Genomic DNA, 26,282 nt, shown 5'->3' on the forward strand with positions numbered 1-26,282 from the left:
GTTTGGGTCGGGAAAGAGGAAACAGAGCAGCAACCAGAAAACAATAGCTGAACACAAACACCTTGTCTAGGAAGGACCAGAGAGAAGGAGCTACCAGAGACAGAAACAGTAATGACCACAGTGAGGGTGCGTTCACATCAAGCATGTTCAGAGCAGTTTATATGAGCTTGGTTTGGCCGGCCAGGTCAGGACAATGACAGTCGAACTCTGGTGGCACCAAATTACGGCACCAAGACAGCGTGGTGCGTTGGGTTATGACTGAAAAAGTAATAAGAACCAACTACAGGAAACGACCCCAAAACACAAGGGTTTATGGGTATAAGGAGACAGATGTTGACATCTGAAAGCCAGCAGTTCCCTCATGCTTGGAAACCCTAGAATGACAAAATGAACTGAGGACAAACAGCAGTCTGGACTGATGTTCATATTCAACTGTTTCTTCATGTGTTTTTATCTGCTATGAACACCAGAGAAGGGAAAAAACGCAGACAAGTCCATCATGCTTAGCTAAAGTTACAGGGACTGAAATTGTATTAGATCTGACTGTCCCCCCATCGGCAAAATCTCGAACCTCTCGATCTCGATGACAGGTTAGCAAAACTTTTTCAATAAACAAGCCACATATGAGCCCATGTCACTTTTGTTTACAAGCCCTGGTTCGCTTGTACTTGTATGAAACTAAAACAACCAAATACAAAAATTGAACAAACTAAACTTTTCCACCATGGTTGCTAACGGACGTCTACGAGGTAGCAAGGGAGCAGACTGGGGTCAAATTATTATTTAAAATGGGTTCAATTACTTTCAAGATAACTCCTTTCTTCAATACATCAAATTATGATAATGACCGACGGGACACTCTATAGCCTCTATGTATATATGTACTCATTCAATAACAGACACAGATCTGTTTTGAAAACAATCCCACTGCGGCCCAAAGTTGAATTTCAGTCGTCTGCCCCCTATTCCTTCTGTTCCTTCTGTCTCAACCTAAACTTATTGGAGGAGAGTGTTAGAGGGGCGGGACCTCAACACACAAGGCTGAATATTCACATTCAATATACTCTCCCATAATGTTAAATTCACACCTTATGTGTTGCTCTATGGTAATTAAAGCTGCACTAGGCAACTTTGCATGTTGGCGGCTCCCAAACGGCCCCAAATCCTGTAAGGTGACGTCAGTAAACTGCACACAGCAGCTCATGTTTACCAACCCAGCCGGTCTGTGATGCTTTATACCGATGGAAACCAGTTTCAATTTGTCACTTCCTGTGGGCGGAGAAGTTCCTGCCAGTGACCCTACCCTTCACCAGAAATTCATTTGGGCAAATATGGAAAATCTACAGGGTTTCTATTAGCGGGGATGGACGCTCCTCTCTGTTTTAGCTCCACTTTGTGACTTAAACTGCTAAAAACAGGTGTATTTGATTTGTTTAATTCACACTGAAATTATTGAACTGCAATTGTCTAGACGAACAATCACACACACCTGATCAGAGTATTGAATATTGTATCGATACCTTTACTTATAATCATACTTACTCTGCATTGAAGCCGTTGACATGCAGGATCCTCATCTGTTTCACTATGGTGCTTTTCCCCGACTCTCCAGCCCCTGAGAGAGAGACAGACAGACAAAGAGATATTAGGGATCTGTTGACATGTGAAACAAGAGCGCACACACACACACACACACACACACACACACACACACACCATGCAGAGACACAGACCATACACATTTGTCTGAAATACCAGTGTACACTATGTACTCGATGATGCAGTATAGGGCAATTTCTTATATATGGATTAAAGCCTAGTACTTGACTAATAAAGTTTTCAATTGAGATCTTCGCAGGTTGTTTCGGCTGCGACTTAAAGGAAATATCATCAATGTAACAATCTAACTAAATCATAATTTGAGGCACAACACATGGCAAAAACACGGTACCTATAATAAATCAGCAGCAGGCATGTTTTTTTGTGAGTGATGTTACAGTATAGACTTTCAAAATAGAGATCTGACACTGCGCCAAACATTAACTTACTCAGGGCGCGTTGACTTGTAGAGCTCAGGTAAGGTAGGAGGAACCTGCACACCTTGAATACAGGCAAAAAATGCCAATAATAGACAAGGCTGGTAGCAAAATACGATCTTATTGAATCATATTAAAAGGTGTACAAAAGAAAAGTGAAAAAAGCAAACGTTTCTGGACTCGATCAGCGCCTCATCTTTTTGCCTGTATTCAAGCTGTGCAGGTTCCTCCTACCTTACCTGAACTCTACAGTATAGGCTACAGGTCACATTAAGTTTTAGGTGTGTCACTGACTCTCATATACAGAGCGACTATATATATGAGTGCAACAGTAGAGGAAGCTTCAGTTCCTAAATCAGCAGCATTACAAAGCCACTGATATTAAAGAGTGAGAAAGTCAGAGCCATCGTTTGCTCTATGGAGAAACATTCAGTGGACAATTTGTGAATATTTTACTGCAGTTTTGGCATCTTAAATCAACATCTTGCCAGTTTAACTACAGCAGGCTTTCTAAAGGAATAAAATGTTTCAATATTGCCGATATGCCCCATATTCTCTGATTGATGATTAAAGGATAATTCCGGTTATTTTCAACCTGGGCCTTTTTTTCCTAGTTTTTGCCATCATGACGATTGACTGAACGGACATGTTTTAATCTCTTTTTGGGTTCAGCCGTTGGCCCTTTATTTGTGTTTCAGACAGCAGCGCTCCGGACAAACTGAAGCTACATCAAGCTCTACAGTGAAGTGAGTGATGAAATGTTGAACACAATCAATCATCATGATGGCAAAAAACTAAGAAGATAAGGCCCAGGTTGAAAATAACTGGAACTATTCTTTAATTGTGGAAACTCAAATCACAATACATTAATATACACAATTTGTTGTACAGCCCTAGGCAAGTATGAACATATTTTTTTTCTCATCATCCTCTATTTTAATTTTGAGGAAGTCATCTCATGTGTTTCATACCATCTACACACCAATCAGGGGAGGTTGGTTCATATAGGATGGGGACATTGATCATCCACAAGTTTTTTAAAACCTTTTCCTTAAAAAGTAGGTGCTTTAATTTTGAAAAACCTTGAACCCCACATCTTACTGAGCCCTGTCCTCTTCAACTTTTTCAGTCTCCTGTTTCCACTGACACTAACACATTTCCCTTCTAATAAACAACTAGTTAGGAGGCTTAAGGTCATAAGCACTGAAGTCCTGTAGAGCAAATGTGTTCCTCTTCCTTCTCAGAGAGTATGCACACTCTTCAATACATTAAAAAGGGAAATACCACTAAATTTCAGGTAGGAAAATGTCCTTACAGCCTGGGACAGATGGGTCTGTATTAGTGAACATTCAAGTCCTGTATCTCAAATTCATACAGAGACGTGGGGCTGAAAACATTCCAGCGGGATACAATATCATCCGCACATATCTGTATTGTCTATGAACTATCTGGTGTGTTTGTTAGCTTGTCATCATGTTTGGCAAATCAGCTTCCATGTGTTTGGCTGTCAACAATCTGTAAAACAGTAAGAATTGTTAACTTGATAATGCTAAAGGGCGTAAAGGGAAACTGGTAGCATCATTAGCCAGTTAGCTGCACCCGCACAAAAAACATTGCTAATCCAATTTTGGTGATTTAACTCCTCTATGGGTTGAAAACAGAATTCTACAACCCTTGGGCTTCATGAAAACCTTTGAAAACCCACTGGATAAACTCAAAAATGCATGGTGGTCAATCTGAAACCAAGGCTGTTTGTCTTAGCTATTGAGACATTTGGGAGATATACAGTGAGGTTTTCACCCGACAGCAACAACGATTTACAACTTTCAGCCCTTAGTTCTCTCAAGTCTTAAAAATGATTCCTTCAGCCGCCTCCTCTCCTTCACCTACATCTCTCCTTCACGACCAAACTGAATTCAATGGCAGGAATTAATAATTGCTCATGCTTTCACTTGGTCAAATGCATTTCATGGGATGAGCGGGTGATCCTATTATTTTGTAGAGTCTGTGTATGTAAATTCTAAAATTGACTGGTGTTCCTCTAAATTAGAACCAGGAAATAGCACCACAATGCAAAAAATATCCATCAAACGTGTCATTTAATCCAATATGGAGTCTAGAGCTGCAACGATTAATCGATTAGTTGTCAACTATTAAATTAATCGCCAACTATTTTGATAATCGATTAATCGGTTTGAGTAATTTTTTAAGAAAAATAAGTCAAAATTCTCTGATTCCAGCTTCTTAAATGTGAATATTTTCTGGTTTCTTTACTCCTCTATGACAGTAAACTGAATATCTTCGGGTTGTGGACAAAACAAGACATTTGAGGACGTCATCTTGGGCTTTGGGAAACACTGATCGACATTTTTCACCATTTTCTGACATTTTATAGATCAAACAACTAATCGATTAATCGAGAAAATAATCAACAGATTAATCGACAATGAAAATAATCGTTAGTTGCAGCCCTAATGGAGTCTTTTTCTTAAAACAAGTGAAACATCTGACACTGGGGTTAGATTTCACTTATTTCCAATGCAGCTCGCTTGAATAATTTCTTGCATCAAATAACAATATCTTAATACTTGTGGAGTGATGTGCCTCATTTCAAAATATTGTCACTTGATTCTAGCTAATTCTTTAAATAAGTAAAACTGCATTAGAAAGACATCAAATTATCTTATCCCATTGGCAGATTTTTATTTTAAGGAAATCTAGGTTTTAAGCCTGAACATGAGACTAAGTGTCATGTTAAAACGGACATGTTTATGTTCATGTTGTGTTGTATGTTGGTCTCATGTGAGCTGTGGCCTCTGATGAGTTTTTGACAACTTGTGGAGTGGTGATGAAGTACGGACGCACCAACACACACCGTCATCAAATATATCAAACGATAAAAGGTGGAAACAGGGCATCGTGACTGAGAATAATCCCAATATTCAAATTTGATATGAAGATCCAGGTAGGCATGTCAGAAATCATATAAAGGAGACTTGATTTTCTGCTTGTTGGATCTCTAATGGTGAAGAATTAATAATCTCTCCATCACTTTTTGTCCAGTGACCTCAAACTAATAGTCCAAATCTGTATTATTCAGTAAACATATAGGATTTGATCGGTACTCTTTATTGAAAGAGTACTCACCAAAAAAAAGGAATAATTGCATTTCTATATAAAATCGATTTTGTGACAATTCCAATATTCAGCGCCTTAACTCACTGGTAGACCTGTAACAGTTTTGGATTTGGCCCTTTAGGATGTTACCCAAATATAATCAATGTTTCCAATCCATAGACTTATTTGTGGCAACCAACCACATTATCAGACAGTCCCAACACATGCAGATTCCCCAAAGTGATTCAATTTCACTTAACAGCTCACACTTCTTCTATTCCTGCCACTCAAATTCAGATCTTTTTGTCCTAAGAGTCGTTGGCTCAGTGAGCTAAGGCACATATCATGAACTCATAACATCATGGGCTCAAATCTGACTGATGACCTCATGTCACAGTGTCGACCCTCCTGCTCCTCTCCCATCTTCCCTCCCTCCTCCTGTCTCTCTCCACAGTAGGTTACACTATCTAATAAAGCAGAAATGCCGTAAAAATCCTTTAAAAGCCTGTGCAAAATAGTAAGAATGAATGGGATTCAGGAAAATAGTCAAATTGTGAATAGTAGTAGTAGTACAAAGTAGTCTAATTGTGAGTTCTGGCCTTGTTCCTGTATTGTACTTGAACTGTTTCTTGTCGCATGCGAGAAAACAAATAAATAAATACTGTCTATAAAAGTGTTTTTTCCATTTGAAAAGGGACAAACTTTCGGGATAAACAGGATTTCCTACTGGTATCAAGGTGATATTTGGGCTTCAACATCTTAGAGGGACTGAATAATACATTAAATTAATAATGTTTTTCCACATTGATAGAGTGTGATATCTATACTACAAAGTTGGCAAGGTGTGCCTTTTAAAAGTCATTTCCCTATTCCACAAAATCAGTGAGAGAAGAGATGAGAATGAAGTGCGGCAGACTGGCAGACAGAAATGTTCGGAGGAGACTGACGATCAGTGGGAAATCCAACAGGAAATATTCCCACAGTCTGTCTGCTGCTGAAAGTTTTTAAAACCACATCAAGAGACTTCAGAAAATTATACTGCGAGTCATGTCTCCAAAATAATTGCAATATAATGATTTGTCTGTATTGTGCAATGAACTACATGGAGTTGGATGCGTGTTACGACACACAAAATGTGAAAACTGTCTGTAGCCTAACTCTCATCTGGCCGGTTACAGTTACAGAGGTCAGGTGTAAAATAAGTCAGGAATAAACTACCAGGACTTTGAAAGTTGTGTTTTCTAGTCCTGGAGAACTTCTGGAAAATTCTGCATATCCAAAAGTTTCAGAAAAGTCATGGAAATTTCTTCAGAATTGTTTTTCAGGCAGTCAAGTGTTAAACATGGAGCTTGTTTGGAGCAAATTTCCTGATTACATAAGTGGTAGTTTTATCAAGTCAGAGCCTGAGACATTAAAATTAGCTATTCAACAGATAAATGTGCCATTTTAACGTAAATGCTGATGTAAACGGTTGTGGAAACTGTGCTGTATGTCGGGGAATAGTCCGAGAAAAGTCACAGAGTCGAATTAGCACAAAAGTACAGGAACACTGAAGCGGGAGGTAATACAGTACAACTCTATGAGACTTTCCCCCACTATACTGTATGTTACTGCTTAGTATCAGACTTACAATTTGGACTTTAAGGCGATTGTTAAAGAGAGATCACTTCAGTCTTTACTGTAGTCAAATGGCAGAAAAGCATAGGACTAAAGTACAATATCATGTTATCAAATTTCAGTGCTTTGTGTACTGTGAAGTATTACAAATCTCAATATTATCGTTCTGATTTCCCAATATCCTGGTGATATCGTATTAGGAGTGCACTGTTCATACAAGTAGCCGGGACAGAGTAGGTAAAAGGTGAATGAGAATAAAGGTGATTCTGATTCTGAGCGATGGGATATCAGTGTCAACAACCAAAACCTTTATAGACTGCTTTAGTACGATGATTTCACCAACAAGTTCAATCCAGTTTTGAATTGGTGGGCAATTTTGTAGCTAATAGAAGGTTTGAAACAAATCCTGGAAAATCTGGAATCCTCAAAAACTTGAATCAGGTCAAACTTATTTAAAATCCAAGAGATGTGCTTGATTTTTCTTGCCAGACACAAACAGCCTCAGAATTGAAGACACCATGTGCAAGATATGATCCTTAAAGGGTTCCTTACATTTTAAACCAGCTAATTTGGCCAGTTCTGGAGAAATGAATCTGGAATCCACAGTGAAGGCACAAAATTTGGAAACGCAGCAAAAAACAAAACAACAATACGCATCACTTATTGGGGAAAAAGCAGCAGGGAGCCTGAGAAGATCCGGTTCACTGCTCCATCTCATTCATGGACCTATAAACTTTTTTTGAGTTTATTATTAGGAGTTTATTTCAAAAACTCTGTATTCATGTATCCATTTTGGGGAAAAAATGTTACATGAAGGTCAATATCTCTTCACTTAATCTAGTCTGTAAAATCGTAATCCTTTTGTCAACCAGAGACTTAAAATTACCTGCTATGCTTCGAAAGCAAATTTTGGTGTCATCAACCCTTTCATAGAAGTGGGCGTCATTTTTTTCAAGTGCCGAACAAAACTCTTCTAGTATTTTTCCCAGAGGCAACAAGCCCATGAAAGACCATGCTTCTCTCATCCTGTATGGACTCACCAGTAGTAGCACTGCCATCCATTTTGGGTCCCGACCCGCACTTTGATCAACCAGGATCTAGTTAGGCTAATCTCATGACCGACTAAGTTTCAGGTTACAATTAAACTGAGCAACATAATCCTATGATCAACAAGTTCAGGTTATAGGCAAGGAGGAGGAGAACGTCTTGACACTTTGGCAAGAAAGTGGAATATGGATTGGGGAATATTTTTTACAAGTAGTCAGATCAGATTATGGTTGTAACCAATACCATGACACAGTTCACAATCAGAATCACTTTAACCAGCAAAGTACAAAAAATGGATGGGAATTTGTCTTGATGATACAGAGACACAGCAAGAGTTTGCTCAGCAAAGAGATATCCAACATTTGAGAAGTGACACCTAAAGATTGATAGCACAAATTTTAAACCAAATGATGAAACTTTGGCCTTTGGTTGCCACTTCTCACTGGCTAGATCCTCCATAGATAGAGATACTGAATGAAGCAGTAAAGATAGTATTTAGATTTAGTATTTAGATTTAGTACAGGGCCTTGCAGACATTTCCATACACTCTCTCTGAAAACAAGGCATGAGAATGTACCTAAAAGGGTACAAATGCTTGTCACTGGGGCTGTACCCTCTTAAGGTACTAATATTATAGCCTCAGGCATGGTCCATACCCTGGACAATTATTAGGCTACCCAAAACTGTGACAAAATGTAATTTGGTATAGAAACGTACCCTTTGACAAGCCATTAAGTATCTTAAAGTGGCAGAAGTGTACCTCCAAACTCAAAGAAAACTTATAGAAATATGTACCTTCTGCGGAAAGAAATGTCTGTCTACCTTTTAAGTGCAACAAAGGTAAACAATCAGTACATTTTTGAGGGTACATTCCTGCCAACCGTACCTTTGGGTACAGAAATTGACCTGTACTTTACCCTTATTTCTGACATCATAAGTGAGCGTGACCCTTTCATGCTACATTTTGTCTTGTTCACTGTTTAAACATATCCACCAAAATATGCAGAATCACAAATAATGGGCAGGCCAAGTCCACAGGTCTGTGATAAAGTCAAACCAGCAGATTATATAACAGAAATGTAGCTAACTTGATGGCAGACATCTTTGTTTTGGTTTTGATGTGGGCTCTGTCCTTCTGCTTTCCTAAAGTCACCACAACTTCCTCCCCAGCATAAATGCCGGCGTGTCATTCAATACACACTCTCCAGCATTTCTCTAATCAAATATTATGATTTTCACAAAGTACACCGCGACTTCTGCGGCACGGTGACCCAGGGCCGAACGAGGAGGAAGGTATTGTTCAGGAGAGGAAAGTTAGACTATCATGTTGTCTCTTAAATAATATAGAGACCGGGCCCACCTCTAACACACACACACACACACACACACACACACACACAGTGAGAGAGCACACCCACCCAACCCAACCACATGTTGAGTCTCATCATACATGTACATGTTTCATATACAAGGTTTCCTTTTCACAGTCACACAGTCCAAAGACAGTGTTTGGGCTTCACACACTCTCACACACACACACACACACACACACACACACACACACACATTTGTAATGGAGGGTCAACCCACTTGGACTCAGTTCACCCACATTTTCTACTTTCAGAATAGAGTTTACCCCCATTTTCAGGCTGACACGCATGTTTAGGACTGCAACTCATAGTATACAGCTGAGCAGTACCAAATGCTAATATACTTAGCATTTGGTACTATAAATATGATAATATATAAAGTATAATATATGCTAAGCAGTACCAAACTGATGCAAGTTAAGGACAAGATGGTCTTTTAAGGAAATACAAGCAGGAACTATTTCTATTTTGACAGTATAATTAACTTTTGTTGATATTAGTGGCTGTTTAGCTTAGCTGATAGTTTACCCACCTTTTGTATTTACCTCTACATCACTGCACACACACACACACCATCATATGAAGCTATTAGGCCTATTCATTTCAGTTGAGGAGGGAGTTAGCCAAGTCTGGCAGCATGTTTTGGTGGGTGGTGGATTTGCCAGTTCACAACAACATGCCAGAAATCAAGATAGTGCTGCATTTTAGCCTTATGCAATGGCAAAGTCACAGTGTTTACAGTGTTGCCCGAAACAACATCCCAGAAGGTTATGCAGGGAAGGAAGCAGAGCCACAACTGTGCAAACCTGACTTGAGGCCTTCCCTGCAAGCAAAAACATCAGAAATATGCCAAATGAAACTTACCTAAAAGTAGTAGTCTGTGTGTTGCTCTGTATATCTGCTTGTCTTTCTGGAGCTGCTTCTCTATCTTCTTGTTTGCTTCTCTTTGTGCCTTCTCCTCATTTCTCTGGTCTTCGGTCTTACTGTTGCCCAAACAACCCATCTTCCCGCAAGAAAAAAAAAAGAAAAAAGGGGGTCCAGGGGAGGAGGAGGAGGAGGAGGTGGAGGAGGAAGAGGACGAGGAAGAGGAGGAGGAGGAGGAGGAGGAGGGGGGGAAACGTGGAAAGAAAAATAAATAAATAAACTAAACTAGTCTAGATCCCTCGTTTGACCCGCGGATTTGGCAGCAATGTCACCCACATTTACACCGGTTGACGTTTCTGCCCGGCTCGACACGCTGTCCGCGGTGTGAGACTGTAGAAATTATAAATTATGTGTCCATAACGCGTATTTTGCTGTCAGAAAAAGGGCAGGATACTGTTGCTGACGACACCGAGGCCGCCTTCTCAGTTTGCTGAATCCTGCTCGGCTTTCTTTCTTTCTTTCTCCCCCCCCCCCTCCCCCTTTCGTCTTCACATGCAGTAGTTTGTGTGTTTCCCCCCCCACGAATTATAATCCACAGTGTATTTAAGAGGCTGAAAAAGAGGGTTTTAGCCTCTTCGGCTTCCAAACGGAGGCAGAAGGAACAGCCTGTTTTGCATCTCCAAAGCCCGGGTCTTGCGTCTCACTGCTGCCCGTGACAGGGACCCAAACTCGGCATGTCAGAAAAACTCGCCTGTACGGAGGCACGGCTCGTTTTCACGACACCTTTTATAATAAACATTTCCGTAAGGAGGGGGGTAACTTATATTTTCTATCTATCTCCCCGACGGCTGGCTTCGTCGGGGGGCAGTAATACGGCTAGGACAAGGAAGGGGGGAAAAAATGATATTTACACTTAAATGAACTACATGTGTGATATTTTCACTGCCTCCGTCGTCATCCGGCTCATTTTCATTACATGCATCAAATCACCCAAACAGCTCCAATTTGACTGCGGTTGCTTTTTCGGCTGGATCCCCCCCCTCCCCTCCTCCTCCTCCTCCTTCTTCCGAAATGATTCAATTTCCCCGATTTGTTCCTCCTTATTTGTGATGGCTGTTCCCTTGCTGTGCGTGTGTGTGTGTGTTTTTCCTCCTTTCTCAATCCAAAAGGGCCTTCTCTGCCCCTCGCTTTTGTTGCCGAAATGTGTATCACCCCTCACATCACCAAAGCCTCCAAATTGCGCACCGATAGTCCCCCCGAGTTTTTTTTTTTTTTTTTATTCCCCGGCTCGGCTCCGGATCCTTTCCAAAACGTGACCAAGATGTCCAAAAATCCCTCGAAATGTATCCACGCTTCTTGCAGGTAGAAAAAAACCCCAGCAGCCCCCGCTGTCAGCCTGGGTTTTTACACATATACATATATATTCCTCTTGAATCCGAGGTGGGTAACACACAGGCAGAGGCTACATGTGCATTTACATTCACAAAAAATAGGACACGGGGTTGTTGGAGCAGCTCATTCCCACCGCGAAGGCCGCTCCCCTCCTGGCCGCTGGTCGTGGAAGGTGAAAGACAGGAATAACCAATTTCTTGGAGGTTATTATTTTCTCCCTTTCTCTCTCTCTCTCCTTCTCTCTCTCCCTCTGTGTGTGTGTGTCTCTCTCTCCGGGAATAGTAGCCTACATTGAGGAGATAGACAGCGCTGAAGAGACGGGGTGGGGCCACGCAGCGCTCATTGAACCCTGGGAAGGACCGAGAGCTGCTTCATCACATGACCGCGCAGGAGCGTCAGCAGCATGGCCGCGCTCTGCGGGGGGAAACGGCGCCCTCTTCAAAGGAACGACGCTGTGTTTAGGGGTGGTATGTACTAGTAGTACAGGTCAGGGGGTCCCCAAACTTTCTCATGCCCTAAAACTGATGACCACATTTAATAACATGTAAGATTTTGTCCCATGTTACCCCATCTGAGAAGATTCTTTGCTGTGAAAGACTTATGTAACTGTAGGTGAGGTGATACCAGCAGGGTGGAGAGTGAAACCTAGGAGCAAAATAGTCCTTATACATACTTTCATTATGCTAACTTCTAGGGAGTGAAATAATAGCGAAATGAACTTGTTTATTTTCCTTTGGACCCCCTGAAATTCCCTCTAGGACTCTTAGGGGCCCCCGGGACCCCACTTTGGGAACCCTTGTATAGGCTAAACTTCCTAAAGGAAGGTTGCTTTGGACATACAGCCTCATTATTATTAGTAGTACTAGTATGTATTCAGTCCAATACAATACTAGTATGTATTCAGTCCAATCCAATACAATAACTAACATAAACTAACATAACTAACATAAATTGGTAACTTTTTTCTAATTTGGCACATAATTGTGTAACCTGGACACACAGAATGGTGCTGATTGGCCCATAGGGGGCGCTGTAATAAACCTTCAAAGGCTCAGCCCCGCCACACTGTTAGTACTATAGATGTGAACAGATATGCATCTGGACATACTGTACATTTTTGCCTCAAGGACCCATAATGTCCGCCCTAAATTTTTGGTCGCTCTTAAAACTTTTCAAAATTTGCTTCCCATGAACCGCATGTCTGAATGACATGGAATTTGACAAGTTCATTAATTGGATGTGCCTTTACTTAGTTTGTGTCAGAGCCATATAGAGAGAGAGTTGCGTCATCTCCGTTCTCTCCAATGGACCATTTTTTTTTACAGCAATGGCGGATCGCGGAGCCTCTCAATAGTTCCCGGAAGTTAGCGGCTAACACTAGCAGCGCAGTAGAGTTGCAGCGGAATGGACCGTTTGTGATGTACTTTGAAAGGGTAAGATGTTTAAAGAATCAGATTGTATATTATCGGCAAATCTGTATCAAATTAACATGTGCATTAAAGCATGTTAGTGGATTATCCCCCTCTAAATTAGTAGATTTAGGGAACGTTAACAGATAACAGATTAGGCTAGGATACTGAATAAAGTTAGCAACACATAACGTTAACCACGAACAGCCTATTAATTATAAATTCCGTTCTCTTAATGCCATTTCATCCAACGTTGTGGAATTAGAGAAAAATACTTCTAAACGTGATTTTTTGCGGGGTGGGGGGAGTTAAATATTAGTTAAATATAACATTGGGGCATGTGTTTGTAGAGTGGTGGGTGGAGGTGGTGAAATGAGGATATCCATTTTGGAGTAAGAGCTAATAATAAAGTTCACGTTACACAATAATAAGGAAGAGAGCTATGTTTGTGATACATCGCTATTGATATGGATTTAGAGTGCATATTTGAGACTTCAAAACAGTAAACAAAAACGTAACTTATGGGTTGAGTGTTTTTAGGCTTTGTGATTCTGTTGACTATTACCTGTCTATATTATGTTGCAGCTCAGCTGATTTTGGATTGATGGCAAAGGGAGAGGGAAGTTGGAGGACCTAAGTGAGATTGAAAACACAAGGTAAGTTTAAAATAGGCCAGCAATTTTGAAAAATGAATCATACTAGGCTAAATGGGGAATCATACTAAATACTAAAAGTATTATACTACAGTATTATATAAGTAATCATACTAAACATGTATTCTATTACTGTATTATATAAGTAATCTTATCTTGTTAGTGTATATTAGTAACCTGCTGTAGGAGCACTGGACATGTATACACTCATTACATATATAAAAGACAACCAAGAACATGAGACAACTTTATATAAATTAATATCACATCAGTAACTGATGCCACTTGTCATACTTTGTTAAACATCAGCAGCAAAAGCTGTTGATGATCACAACTAATGAAGTTCCATAACTTAAGTTGAGGAACAAAGACCACACCTCATCTCCCAAGGCAATTTCCCATCCAAGCCTATATAGGTGTGTCTAACCCTTTCTCCTCTGTCTTTTTCTCCCTCTCTCCCTCTCTCTTTCAGCCCAAGAACCACAGGGGGATTCAATGGAGCCTGAAGACTCCCTGCAATGAGACAGCACCCTCACCCTGCACCCTGAGTCTCAACTCCCTGGGTTTTACAAGCCTTTCCCTGTTCCTTATTTTTAATAAACCAAACATTAAGCTTCCCAATGGTATGGTCTTTGTTTGTGAAAAAGTGCAAATGAAGTGTTTGAATATTATTACCTCGCATATTTTTTGTGATCTTTAGTGATAGTAAGATTGCTCCTGCTGACTTGAGCCAACCATTTTTTTCTCCTCTCCGTGTCAGTGGGGAAACCGTACGCTTATTTGTGGTTTCCATAACATTTGGAAATAAGTGTTTATTATCAAGGATGGTAACCAGTCAGTAACTGTGTCCACTTGGACACGAGACACTTTTTTAATAGTTTTATATTGTTTATCTTCATAGTTTTTATAGTGTGTTATATTGATCTATATTGCCTTCATCTTTTCTGCACCATTTTTATTCTTATTTAGCTTATTATTTTACTGTATTATATACCTTATTTCCTGTCATTGTACTGTACACCACTGCTGTGACACCCGAATTTCCCCTAGGGGATCAATAAAGTGCAATCTTATCTTAGCTGCTGCTAACCATATATCATTTTATCATCCCCAGCTCCACCCCAGCATCCACCTGTAGGCTCTGATTCTAGGTCTCCCCCGGATTGTCCCTCCCTGGCTGTTCTCTTTGGCTAGCTAGGTGCACGCTTGCAGGGAGTGACAGGATTAGAGCCTAGACGCCATACTAAACTCTGTATATTTGCATTCATTCTCAATAATCTGTTAACGTGAGTTGGCAGACTGAATTATGTTCAAGGTCAATTTGATAGAAAGAAATGCCAGCGCTCATAATGTCCTTTCGTCTTTTTAATACATGGGCAGCTAGATAAAAACTCACTGATGAAGTAGGGATTGACATAAACCACACTAGCTTGTGAAAATACATTCGTACATTTGTACTCCTTTCTCCGAGCGATTGGAGCATCCCCATGCAGCACAGCAAACCATGGTGGAGACTATATGCAAGGACAACACGGAGGAAAGGGCACAGACAACCTGCTTGACATGCTATTCATGTTTCTGAGTTTATTAGAGATTTATTTAATGAATTCATTGCGGTAAATAAATGCATAGTAAAAAGACAAAAGATACATAAAATATATATATTTATATGTGTATAAATATATATGTGTTTTAATGTGTCCTGTCCTGTCTGGATGGGATGTGTTTTAATGTACCCTTTTTAATAAGCAGATTTCTGCTTAAGTCATTAAGATTACTTAGGCCCTCAGTTACCATGGGATTACTGAAACCACCATGAATTAAAGAAATGGTAGAAAATTAATCTAATCTGAATTTTGAAACATTCCTTCCCTTCCCCTCCCTTTAAATATATCAATAAACATTAGGATGCGATTACTCTTGACTACCATACAAGTTTTACTTTTTAAAAAAACATTGATGTAACTACATACACATGTCGGTGTGCTATATAAATATTGTATATAAATATTGTAAATCAATGCATTTATTGACTACTAATTACCAAAAATCGCAGTTCTGTCTCTCTGTATTTACGTTTTCAAATTGCCCGCCAAGTACTTCCTGGAACTATCTGAAGCTACGTGAATCACGTGACGATCAAGCATTTTGGACTTCCGTTGACGCAACTCTCTCTCTATATGGCTCTGGTTTGTGTAAAGTGAAAGGAAGTTATTAACCTATCAATTTTTAAAATGTGCACAAAAAGTTGAACTGGCTTCAAAATCATGACAAACTAATCAATCCACTTGAGATTCTACAGGCTGGTCACAAACATATTTTTAAAGAAATCTACCAAGCCACATGTTGATATGTTGAGATTTGAAGAAAATTCAGACATTTGACTGTTGTGTTGTGATAATAACAAAGACTCCAGTACCCACAATGCCTTGCGACAACCAGGGAACTCTGCATTCGTTGTCACGCTCACGCTGAGGTAACTTGTTCACTGCTGCTAGCAACTATATTTTCTTTATCCTGATATATGGCACATTTCTTCAAACTAAGGTGCATGCTCTCAAAACTGGTAATTTAAAGCCCATTTACTGCTGTGTAAGTCTAGTTTACATTTCCCCCAGTCATTTTTCAATGCATAGCCTACCTTATGTAATTGGATTTTTGAACATTTACTACTTTTTCGTCGTCTTTAATCTTCACGGTGTCAAACCTAGCTTGAAATTAACTGCTGTCCCGGCTAACAAAGACTCCCCAAATAAAAAGACATGGAAGTGAATGCACATATTAATATGAAAACACTCAACTTCTATATTGAACAAAAATATAAATTCAACACGTAAAGTTTCGGTCCCATGTTTCATGAGTTAAAATAAAATATCCCATAATTATTTCACTCAAATCTTTGTGCATTACTTTGTTTACATCCCTGTTAGTGAGCATCTCTTCTTTCCCCATAATGATTTTCAATGAACGATTTTCTTAAATGAACTGTAACCAAGTAAAATCTTTAATATTGCTGCATGTTGTGTTTATATTTTTGTTCAGTATAGTAAATTCTATAAAAGTTTCCTTATAGTAACAGAAGCAGGCCATCCCCTGTCTTGCTGTTAGGTCTGTTGAACACTAGGTGGCAGCACTGTCCTGGCTGTGAGCAGCAGGCTTGGGGTCAGTTTGCTTCTAGACTCAGGGCAACTGCACCTTTACACTCAGTAACTCATCATAATACACATACAGTTCTCAAAATCTGTGATAAAAAAAAGTATTTACTCAAGTGACTTTGCAAAGTGAAGCTGGCTCTCAGCATAGCAAAATGTTCTTACAAATTGTACAGGACTTTTATTTTTGGAATTTGTCTGAGCAGGTTGTGAGAGGAAATCCCAGAACATCTAATCAAGAACAGAAAAATAAAATGAGATTAATTGGATCATTTGTCCTCTCCATTGCTGTTCCACTATTATATTCGGCTACTAATGATAAAGCATTTTTGAAGGACAAAGATTGAGTGTAATTTCTTAATTTAGTGTAAAATCCTCCTTGAGTTGACTGGATTGAAAGGGAATCGACCCCCGACCCAAACCAAGCCAAGTGTCTGTCCAGCAGGTCTGGCATTTACCAGTCTGGCAACAACCCACTCAGTCAATTATAAACTGAAGTGTATTGTTTGTTGAGGTCAGCTTAATATTAATGTGCGTGGTAATGTGAAAGTTGTAGCCTATCTGTAACAGACCAAAAGTTTTGTTGATGTTCATCAGCTGTTAGAGTAAAAGAGCTACAACTTATTAATATTTTCATTATTAATCTCTCGATAACTTGTTCTAGCATTTAACTATGAAATGTCAAAAATAATATCAAATGCCCATCACAAGTTAGTTACCAGAGCCCAAAGTGATTCTCAAGATTGCTTACTTAGTCTGACCAGCAGCCAAAAAAAACCAAAGTATTCATTTTATAATGATATGAAACAAAGAAAAGCAGCAAACCTTAGCATCTGTGAAGCTATAACCAGCAAATCTTTGATATTTTTACTTGATAATTAAACCGATTAATCAATTATCAGAATTATAAAAACAAAATTAGAAATTTGAAAATCCTTGCTATAGCCTACCTCTTCAGAATTATTTTTCCTTCACTACCGTATTTTACTTTTTAATATACTCCACTCTGATGCATCACCAAGACAAATTCCAGGTCAGAGGGACCAGTCAGCACCGTTTGACTCAGTAACGTAAAAGTCAAATAGATGTACAGTATCTGTGAGCGGACTAAAAGCTCTGTGTTTGACTCCTCTGGTCTTCCTCGGGGGGTTTGCGGTGCTGACCTGGTCTTCTGCCCCGAGCTCCGGGGCAAATTAGTGAAAATCTCTGAGGAGCGGCCGCCCATCTGCCAGACTAACATGAAAACCATTAGTGTCATGCCTCATACCTCCAACTTTGTTTGCATGCATGTAGGTACAGTATGTAGGTCTGTATATCTATCAATTCATCAAGTAACAATTAGATACTGTAGATAGATAGATAGATAGATAGATAGATAGATACATAATATACATTAGTTACCCAAACTGTGTGTGTGTCCTATGCGTAGGTAGGTTCACTGCACACTAAAAAATAAACCAACTGACTTATTTTTCTTTTAGCATTCTTTTTTTTAGTCTCATTTTCATTTGGCTATCAGCAAGTAAAGTTGAAGATGAATCCCCACTTCCTCTGCAGTTCTGGAATACATAATCTAAGACTTCCTGGAATGAGTTAAAAGTGATTTGACTCCAATCCCGAATGTTTCCCTCTGTAGGATGTTTTACAGTTTCTTTAAATGGGTCGCAGACTAGCACATGTTGTTTATAATGCCTTTTTTTTTTTTTAAAGTGGATATAGCATGCTTGCATCAAATACAGAGAAGAGAGATGGACAGATGAGTCCACTCTGAAAAAGGATGTAGCATGCATCAAGTTTGGGACTGCACATCTCATGTAACTTTCACTCAGACTTGTGTCAAAAGAAAAACAGCATTTACAAATAATTCCTGACATTTATGGACTTCACCACGTCGGGTCAGTTCAGATAGCATCATGATGTCAACTTCTTGTTTTATGACGCTTACGACCAGTTTGGGACAGAATGATCAATAAAAAGCTGTTCTTTAAGTGCAGCATGTGACGTTTTACGAAACCTGGCTCAAATTTGATGCTCAAAGATGGGAGAGATTCTCTTAGGTGTAATTAAAGCCGTACTCCATATCAGGACTTCCCAAACTCTGAGAAGATTTTTGTTTTTAGATATGACCCGGTGCAGAATCATATAACTGTACTGTAGGTGAGGTGATACGAATAGGATGGAAAGTGAAAGCTATGAGCAAAATAGTCCTTATACAGTACTAGGGATGGGACGATATGCTTATTTCATGATACGAATCGATATGGGGTTCACGATTCGATACGACCACGATACGATGTAATGAATAAAAGTTCAATGACAACAAAGTCTGACTGTGCAGATTTCTGAGACACATCTTTCTAGCAATGCCATTGGCCTGCTAGAATGTAAAAAACAATTTAAAACTGTCATTACAAAGTGCAAATAATATCATTTAGATGGAGAGCTTGTGAAATTGTGATGGTCAAGCGTCTCATTTGTGATTACTACAGCAGATAAAATGGAGCTAATATCACGATTCATTTTTCTGCCTCATGATATATTGAATTTTGATATATCGTCCCATCCCTAACGCTAATTGCACTAACTAATTGCTAATTGTACCACTGAAATAATAGTGAAATTAAACTCTTTTCTAACTGTTTTCTGTGGACCCTCTGGAATAACCTCAGAGACCCCTGGAGGTCCCCCGACTTCACTTTGGGAACCGCTGCTCTAGTTTCTTTTTTTTCTAATTGTAATTTACAGTTCAGTTTGGCTGTTAGTCGCCTTTAGAGTTACTGCCTGTTGGTAATGGAGCTGACCATTCCCACCTGACCCAGAGGAGTCGTCATCACCGTGACCTACTGAGCTAAGTGCACACACACACGCTCATACACACACACACACACACACACACACACACGCACACTCGGAGAAATACATAGGAAACACTTGCATGCACTCTCACAGAAACACTCACTCATTCACACAGAAACACCCATCTACGCCCAGAATCTCACTCACACACACACACACACACACGCACACTCGGAGAAATACATAGGAAACACTTGCATGCACTCTTACAGAAACACACTCACTCACTCACATACACACACATAAACACAGAAACACCCATGCATGCCCAGAAACACACACACACACACACACACAGAAAACCACACGTATACTGTACATACACATACATGTTTGTGTTACTATACTTGTGAGGACCTTCATTGGCCACATCCATTCCCAAACCCCTAATTCTAACCATAACTCAAAAACATAATTGAAACCTAATCCTAATTTAATTTAATTTAATTTCTAATCTGAACCTAATCCTAATTTAATTTCTAATCTAAACCTAATTTAATTTCTAATCTAACCCTAATCCTAATACTAATTTCATTTCTAATCTAAACTTAATCTTAATTCTTACCTAGACCCATGACCTAATCTTAAACTAACTTTATCTTTAACCCTTATTCTAACCTAAACTGAATCCTAATTCTAATTTAATTGAATTTCTGATCTAAACCTAATCCTAATTCTTATCTAAATCTAAGGCCCTAATCCTAAACTAACCTCAACCTTAATTTTAACCCATATTGTAATCTAAACATAATCCTAATTATAATCTTAACCCTAAACCCGAGTCCTAACCCTAAACTAGCTCCTTAGAGAAGTCGGATCCGACAAAATGTCCTCACTTTGGAAGATTTTCCTAATCTTTCTATCCTTGTGGGGACATTCATACAAGAACACACACACTTACACACACACACACACACACACACACACAAATGGCTCTCCCCCTGCACAAGGCCTTTTTACAGTACGTCCGCTCGCAGCTCTTTCTAACTGCACTGTCAATGAAATGCTAGCTGCCTACTCAGCACTCATTCTCATCATAATCAATTTAGATCTACTGCTGAGGAGTAATTGAGTGTGTTTTCTGCCTCTCATTGAGTCAGAGGGTTTATCTGCCCACAGAGGAGCCTTGTGTCTGCGATAATCTACACACAACCATGCAGTGAAGGAATTTATTAGTTCAGTTAGGTTCAGTTAACAAGATTAGAGACGACTGGTTGGTTTGTTGGTTTGATTGGGCTTCACAGGGAGTCCAATAAATGTGTGATTTTACAGGAATTAACTTTTTGTAAATTTGTTAAGAAAAGAGCTGTGCAAATGTAGTTTTCCCCCTTCTTCTTCTTCTTCTTCTTCTTCTTCTTCTTGTTCCTTTTCATGTTGTTGTTGCTGTCCTTCATCATCATCTTATTATCAGCATGCTGTGTCCCATGGCTGACGATCAATAAATATGTGAAGTTACAATAAGTGTTATTAGCATTTTGTAAATTTGTTAAGAAAAGAGCTGCACAAATGTTGTTCTCCCTCTTCTTCTTGTTTTTGTACTTTTTCATGTTGTTGCTGTTCTTCTTCTTCTTCTTCTTCTTCTTCTTCTTCTTCTTCTTCTTCTTCTTCTTCTTCTTCTTCTTCTTCTTCTTCTTCTTTATCGTATTAACATGCTGTGTCTCTTGGCTGATGATTAATGACTGTTTTAATAGATTTACAAGGTTGACCTGTGGGTGTGTCTCTTTCTGCAGTTTTCTAATTTTATTTGAAACACCTTGGAATAATGTGTTTGCATGTTATTTCGAATTGTGTAAACCTACAGCTTCTTCTTTGCAACACGACTGAGTTTACAAAATGGTTCATCATCACATAAATTGAAATATCAGTGTGTTGCATGTAGCAACCTTTTAAATTATAATGATATTGCAACAGTCATTAACTCTGTCCATATACTGTGGGAGGATCTGTAGTAAGTCTTGTAATGTTTGATATTCTCGACTCAGTGATGTTTACACTGTCAACAGTTTACTGTAAAGCCAAGGCGCTGACAGTCTGAATTCCCTTTAATTTAACCTAGTAACTCTTCCATAGGCTTTTACTCATGAGGGTAATTGAATTTGGAATTTTATAATGATGAATTACAATATATCGCAGTTTTGAATCACAATATTGCATAATATTAAGAATCACAACATTTTGTCATGGCTAAAAAATTAACATGTAAATATTTCATTACTCTTGTGTTTGATTTTTTTTTTTAGGAGACAGTCTAGCAGTCGAATGGTTGCTGGTGTTTGTACTGACAGTTTTCTACATGTATGGCACCTGAGCCTTGTGTATCTGAATCAAGCTGCTCCAGGTCTAAATACTGTGACAGGACAGGTGCTTACAACATGCCATCGTGGTTGTATTGGACGTCTTGTATTCCCATGATGGCATCCCATGAATCCTATACATAAAGTACCTGTTAATTGAATTCACAGAAACTTGTTTAAATGTCTCTTATTGGTGATAAAACAGTAAATCCTGTTGTAACTCCAAGCTCCCTCCCTCTAACTCCTCCTACCTGCTAGCAGACACAAAACGTCACACCGACTATTTTAGCATTTTGAATTATTATTACAAAATGTCATCTGACACACACAAAACATCATGCTGGATTTTCCCTAAAAAGATGGTGCAAACTGTTGCTTTAGTTTATTTTGTAGTAAAGTTAGCCTTTTTGCAAGCACCAGTCGTTTCATTGAGCATTCCTCTGTAGTCACACCAGCTCTTAATGGCCTCACAGCCATGAATATTAGATACACTTCCCCTCGCCCCACAGCGCAAATATGATGAGCCAGCCTGACGCGGCTGCGAGGAAACAAACACAGGCTGCGAGTCTCAGTCACACCGGAAATACAGATCAGGAAAAAAAATCAGAAATAAAGATGAAGACATTAGTATTGAAATAACACATGAACGCAGGCAGGCACATATGCACTCAAAGACAGTTTTAACACTCGTAACACAAGCACAATCAAAAACTGCCATAGTATGTTGTATTATAAATTGTAACATTGTGTATGAAAAGTCATTGTTGCCCTTTGTTGTTGCCATTTGTTTTCTCTTCCTTTATCTAATAGTGGAAATCGTGGAAGTCTGTTTTTTTCTTCGATCATGTAATGTTGGCGGATATTCTCCTGAGTGAGATTAGCCTCGATGTCAGCATAGTAACACTGATGCTGGGTTACAACCCATTATGCCTGAGAGAGAGAGAGAAAGAGAGAGAGAGAGAGAGAGAGAGAGAGACAAAGTGTGACAAAGGAGAGAGGAGAGAGAGAAGTGAGGGAGGGAAAAGAGGGAAGGGAGGGCGTGACAGAGACTCAGGGAAAGAGAGGAGGGCATTTAGCATCACAGTTTTTGAACCAAGATCCTCAACTCTCCTCTGATTTTCCTCACTTTGCCGCTCACCATCAGAGCGTTGGACTCTCCGGTGTATTTTTCTGCTCTCTCTCTTTCTCTCTCTCTCTCTCTCTCTCTCTCTCTCTCTCTCTCCCCCTCTCTCTCTCTCTGGATGCTCTAACTGATGCTGCATGCTGTACATCTTCTTCAGAGAGATGTGTGAGCGGGTGGGAGTTTTCCCTCCACAGCGCTGCCACATTCACCTGTCTGTCGGGACGTCCAGAGGTTGATAGTGTGTGTTTGGAGGAGCCGTGTGTGTGTGTGTGTGTGTGTGTGTGTGTGTGTCTGACAGTGAGGAGGAGACATGGCGGGGGACATCGCAGTGGGGATGCTCTATAACTTAGTGCTGCCGCTTCTGCTGCTGGCTGGTGAGTCGACCTGTCCGTCTTATTATTCCATAAATACTCATGTTTAGTGATAGGAATGGCATTTCTGTGTGAGATAGAGAGGTGAGAGGTGATACTATGGTTCAAATGGTATTTCTGTGAGAATGAGAATAGTTGTTAGGTGATGTTTAACTTTTCTGAATGGGTAGAAGCTGTGTTTGGAGATGCTATACTGTAACATACTAATAAATATGCTTTCCTGGCCATTTTTTATATCACATTTTCTTCATATTTTCATTTCACACAACAGTGTAACCCAAAGTGCTTTACAAACATGGTTGAAAAGAGTTCAGGATCATGAAAAAGACAAAAGTCAATGACAGAAACAAGATAACCAAGATCATGAAGGGACACAAAAACAGGAGAAGTAATTGATATAAAATACTAATTGTACTAATAATACCTCTTATCACTAAAATAGTAAATAGTGGGGAAATGTGTGGCGTTAATTTCTTTTTTTTGAATAGGCAGAAGCTGTGGGTTGAGGTTCATTGTACTGCAGATGGTTTTATACAGTTAATTACTACTATTTCTTCTATTGGTAGGTTGGCCTGTAATTCACTGAATGCCACAAATTGCATTTCTGTGGTGACTTTCATTCCTGTGTGGTATCAGCGTCGGGGTTAGCATTCTCTGTCCTTTAAAGGCATGTTAGTATAAGTTACAGCTGGTTCCTTGTGTGGAAATAGGATATATTGAGGGTGGTTTATGGTTAATATGATGAGTTGGAGTCATTGTAGTGGGGCTGGATGTGTAAGTTACTGCTGTTGCCCTCTCTCTCTCACCCTTCCCTGCATGCTGGGGAAAACGGACGACAATGATTCAGCCTCAGGGATTAATATGGCTTTCTATTAGGTGCGTTCAGGTTTTATAATATATGAGTTGTGGAGATGTGCTTCAGCGTTGCTGCCAAGCCAACGTTTTGCAAAGAGCAGCGAGTGCTGCCAGTTCAGGCCTGTGCATGCAAGTTCAGTAAATCAATCTTGGAAACTTCATCGACTGTCCAAAGAAATGAGACGGAGTACACAGACTTCATACATACAGATAAAATTATGCAGTATTGTTATATGTACTGTGATATGTATAGTGTACTGCAGTGATTCTCAACCTTTTTCATATCAAGGACCCCTAGTTTACTACACATTGGAGCCACAGACGCCCATTTGATGAGATTTTGTCTCTCAAACTCAAATCCGAGAATATTTTTATTGTTATATTTGATTTTGTCCAGAATTCCATAACTATCTGTATTCTAGGAAGAGAGATAACAGTGAAACTATGATCAAAACACTTATTCTTATACATTCTCTAATTGTGTTAAATTATTTTTAAATGAAATAATGGTGAAGTTTAACAATTCAATCAATTTGCTGGGGACCCCCTGGAACCCCCTCAAGGACCCCTGGTGGTCCCCGGACCGGACCTTAAGAACCACTGGTATACTGTATATCTTGTACTGTCCCTTTGCACAGTGTGAGGTCTTGTCTTTGTGTGTCTGCGCTGCTGAACTGAGTTGTCAGAGTCGCTGTACGTTGTAACTCTCTGGGACACATATGTTGTTGTGATGTTGTTGTGGTGAATGGACAAGTCTATCCATCATGTACATGTTGTTTACTCTCCTGGTAATCAATATATGGACAGTGTGATCGAGGTGAAGCTGACTCAGTTGTATTGTCACGCCCATGTTTGACATTTCCTCTGATGGCTGATGATTTGTGTCAGGGATTGACATATTCTTGTATGTCCGCATGTTGAACCGTGGGGTTTTACATTGAAATATAGTTTAAAAATTGTGAAGTATTTAGCATTCAATAATACTGTTGTATCAGCCAAGAAATATACAAATCTGAACTCAGTCCAGGTTTTCCATATTTTTCAATTTAACAATGCTAAGATACAATACTTAGCAACTTGCTTGCTTGTTTAGAAGACCTGCGGTAAAACAAGTTCAGTTCAGTTTATTTATCTATTTACAAAGACCTTCAGCTGTTTCCTCGAGTCCACGCAATAATAATACGTTAACATTGATATTAAGTTTTTGGTACCTTCCTGATCTTTACATCACTTGAAGAGTTCATTTCCAAAACTCTATATATCCATATTTAAAAAAAAAAAAAAAACCTGCATTGCATCTTTAAATATCTCTAAACTATCCATACTATCTATTTTCTTTAAAATACGATAATTTGTGTTAATTTTATGTTATCACTTTGTAAGAGTATATCTTGCAAAATATAGCTAATTCTGGATTTTTCCCTTCAGTGAATAACTATATCGCCCCTATTAACTGTTTATGATGTTTTCAACTAGTTAGCGTGATCCAGTGCGTGAGCAAAGAGTTACACACTATATAACAGTCTATTTTCTGTAGATGATTGAATGAATTTAAATATTTTGTGTGTGTTCTCTCTCCCTCAGCGTCCTCGTTCCGCTACAGCGGTCTGTCGGTGGTGTATTTCCTGTTCCTCCTCGCCTTGCCCCTGCTGCCGAACCCCACGCTGGTCACCATGAAAGGTACGGCGCCCCACAGAGAAAAAACAAATGATACCAGATCCATAACAGGACAGGGTCCCAACCGACATCCCCTTTACAAAGTACTTTGAGGGAGGGGTATAGATATAACTCATCAGAATGCAGTGATCAATACAGAGAAAGCACATGCACCAGCAGTAGTAGTAGTCACACACACACACACACACACACACACGCACACGCACACATGTACACAAAACACTCGCACACACATACATTCTATTGATGACGTTAGAAAAATTATGAACGTCAACTTTAAGGTGTTCTGTCGACGTTTGAGGTGGAGAAATGAGAGAGAGGAAAGGAAAGGAAAGAGAAAGAAAGGGAGAAAGTAAAACAGAAGTGTGTGTACGTGTGTGTGTGTGTGTGTATATGTGTGTGTGTGTGTGTGTGTGTGTGTGTGTGTGTGTGTAGCTACTGCTTGTGTG

At 39.4% G+C, this 26,282-nt stretch overlaps 2 protein-coding genes and 1 long non-coding RNA gene across 3 annotated transcripts in view; 2 read left to right on the top strand and 1 right to left on the bottom strand.

Moving 5' to 3' along the window:
• Positions 1–11,749, bottom strand: part of gnas (GNAS complex locus) — a 36,034-nt gene extending 24,285 nt beyond the window's left edge. Inside the window, exons 1-2 of the mRNA XM_071923660.2 lie at positions 10,052–11,749; positions 1,543–1,615 (exon numbers count right to left, since the gene is read on the bottom strand). Of these exons, the coding sequence (XP_071779761.1) occupies positions 1,543–1,615; positions 10,052–10,190 (212 nt within the window). The 5' untranslated portion in view covers positions 10,191–11,749. The remainder of the gene's footprint in view (positions 1–1,542; positions 1,616–10,051) is intronic.
• A 65-nt stretch (positions 11,750–11,814) lies between these two features.
• LOC144542312 (uncharacterized) lies at positions 11,815–14,126 on the top strand. The gene is made up of 4 exons (XR_013507166.1): positions 11,815–11,910; positions 12,769–12,876; positions 13,438–13,508; positions 13,978–14,126. It is a non-coding gene; the product is annotated as an uncharacterized LOC144542312 (long non-coding RNA).
• Positions 14,127–23,240: 9,114 nt separating this feature from the next.
• LOC139930445 (piezo-type mechanosensitive ion channel component 2) overlaps positions 23,241–26,282 on the top strand; it is a 47,656-nt gene continuing 44,614 nt past the window's right edge. Inside the window, exons 1-2 of the mRNA XM_078288238.1 lie at positions 23,241–23,304; positions 25,741–25,836. Of these exons, the coding sequence (XP_078144364.1) occupies positions 23,241–23,304; positions 25,741–25,836 (160 nt within the window). The remainder of the gene's footprint in view (positions 23,305–25,740; positions 25,837–26,282) is intronic.

Source organism: Centroberyx gerrardi, chromosome 14 (assembly GCF_048128805.1).
Source record: "Centroberyx gerrardi isolate f3 chromosome 14, fCenGer3.hap1.cur.20231027, whole genome shotgun sequence".
Taxonomy (NCBI): Eukaryota; Metazoa; Chordata; class Actinopteri; order Beryciformes; family Berycidae; genus Centroberyx; species Centroberyx gerrardi.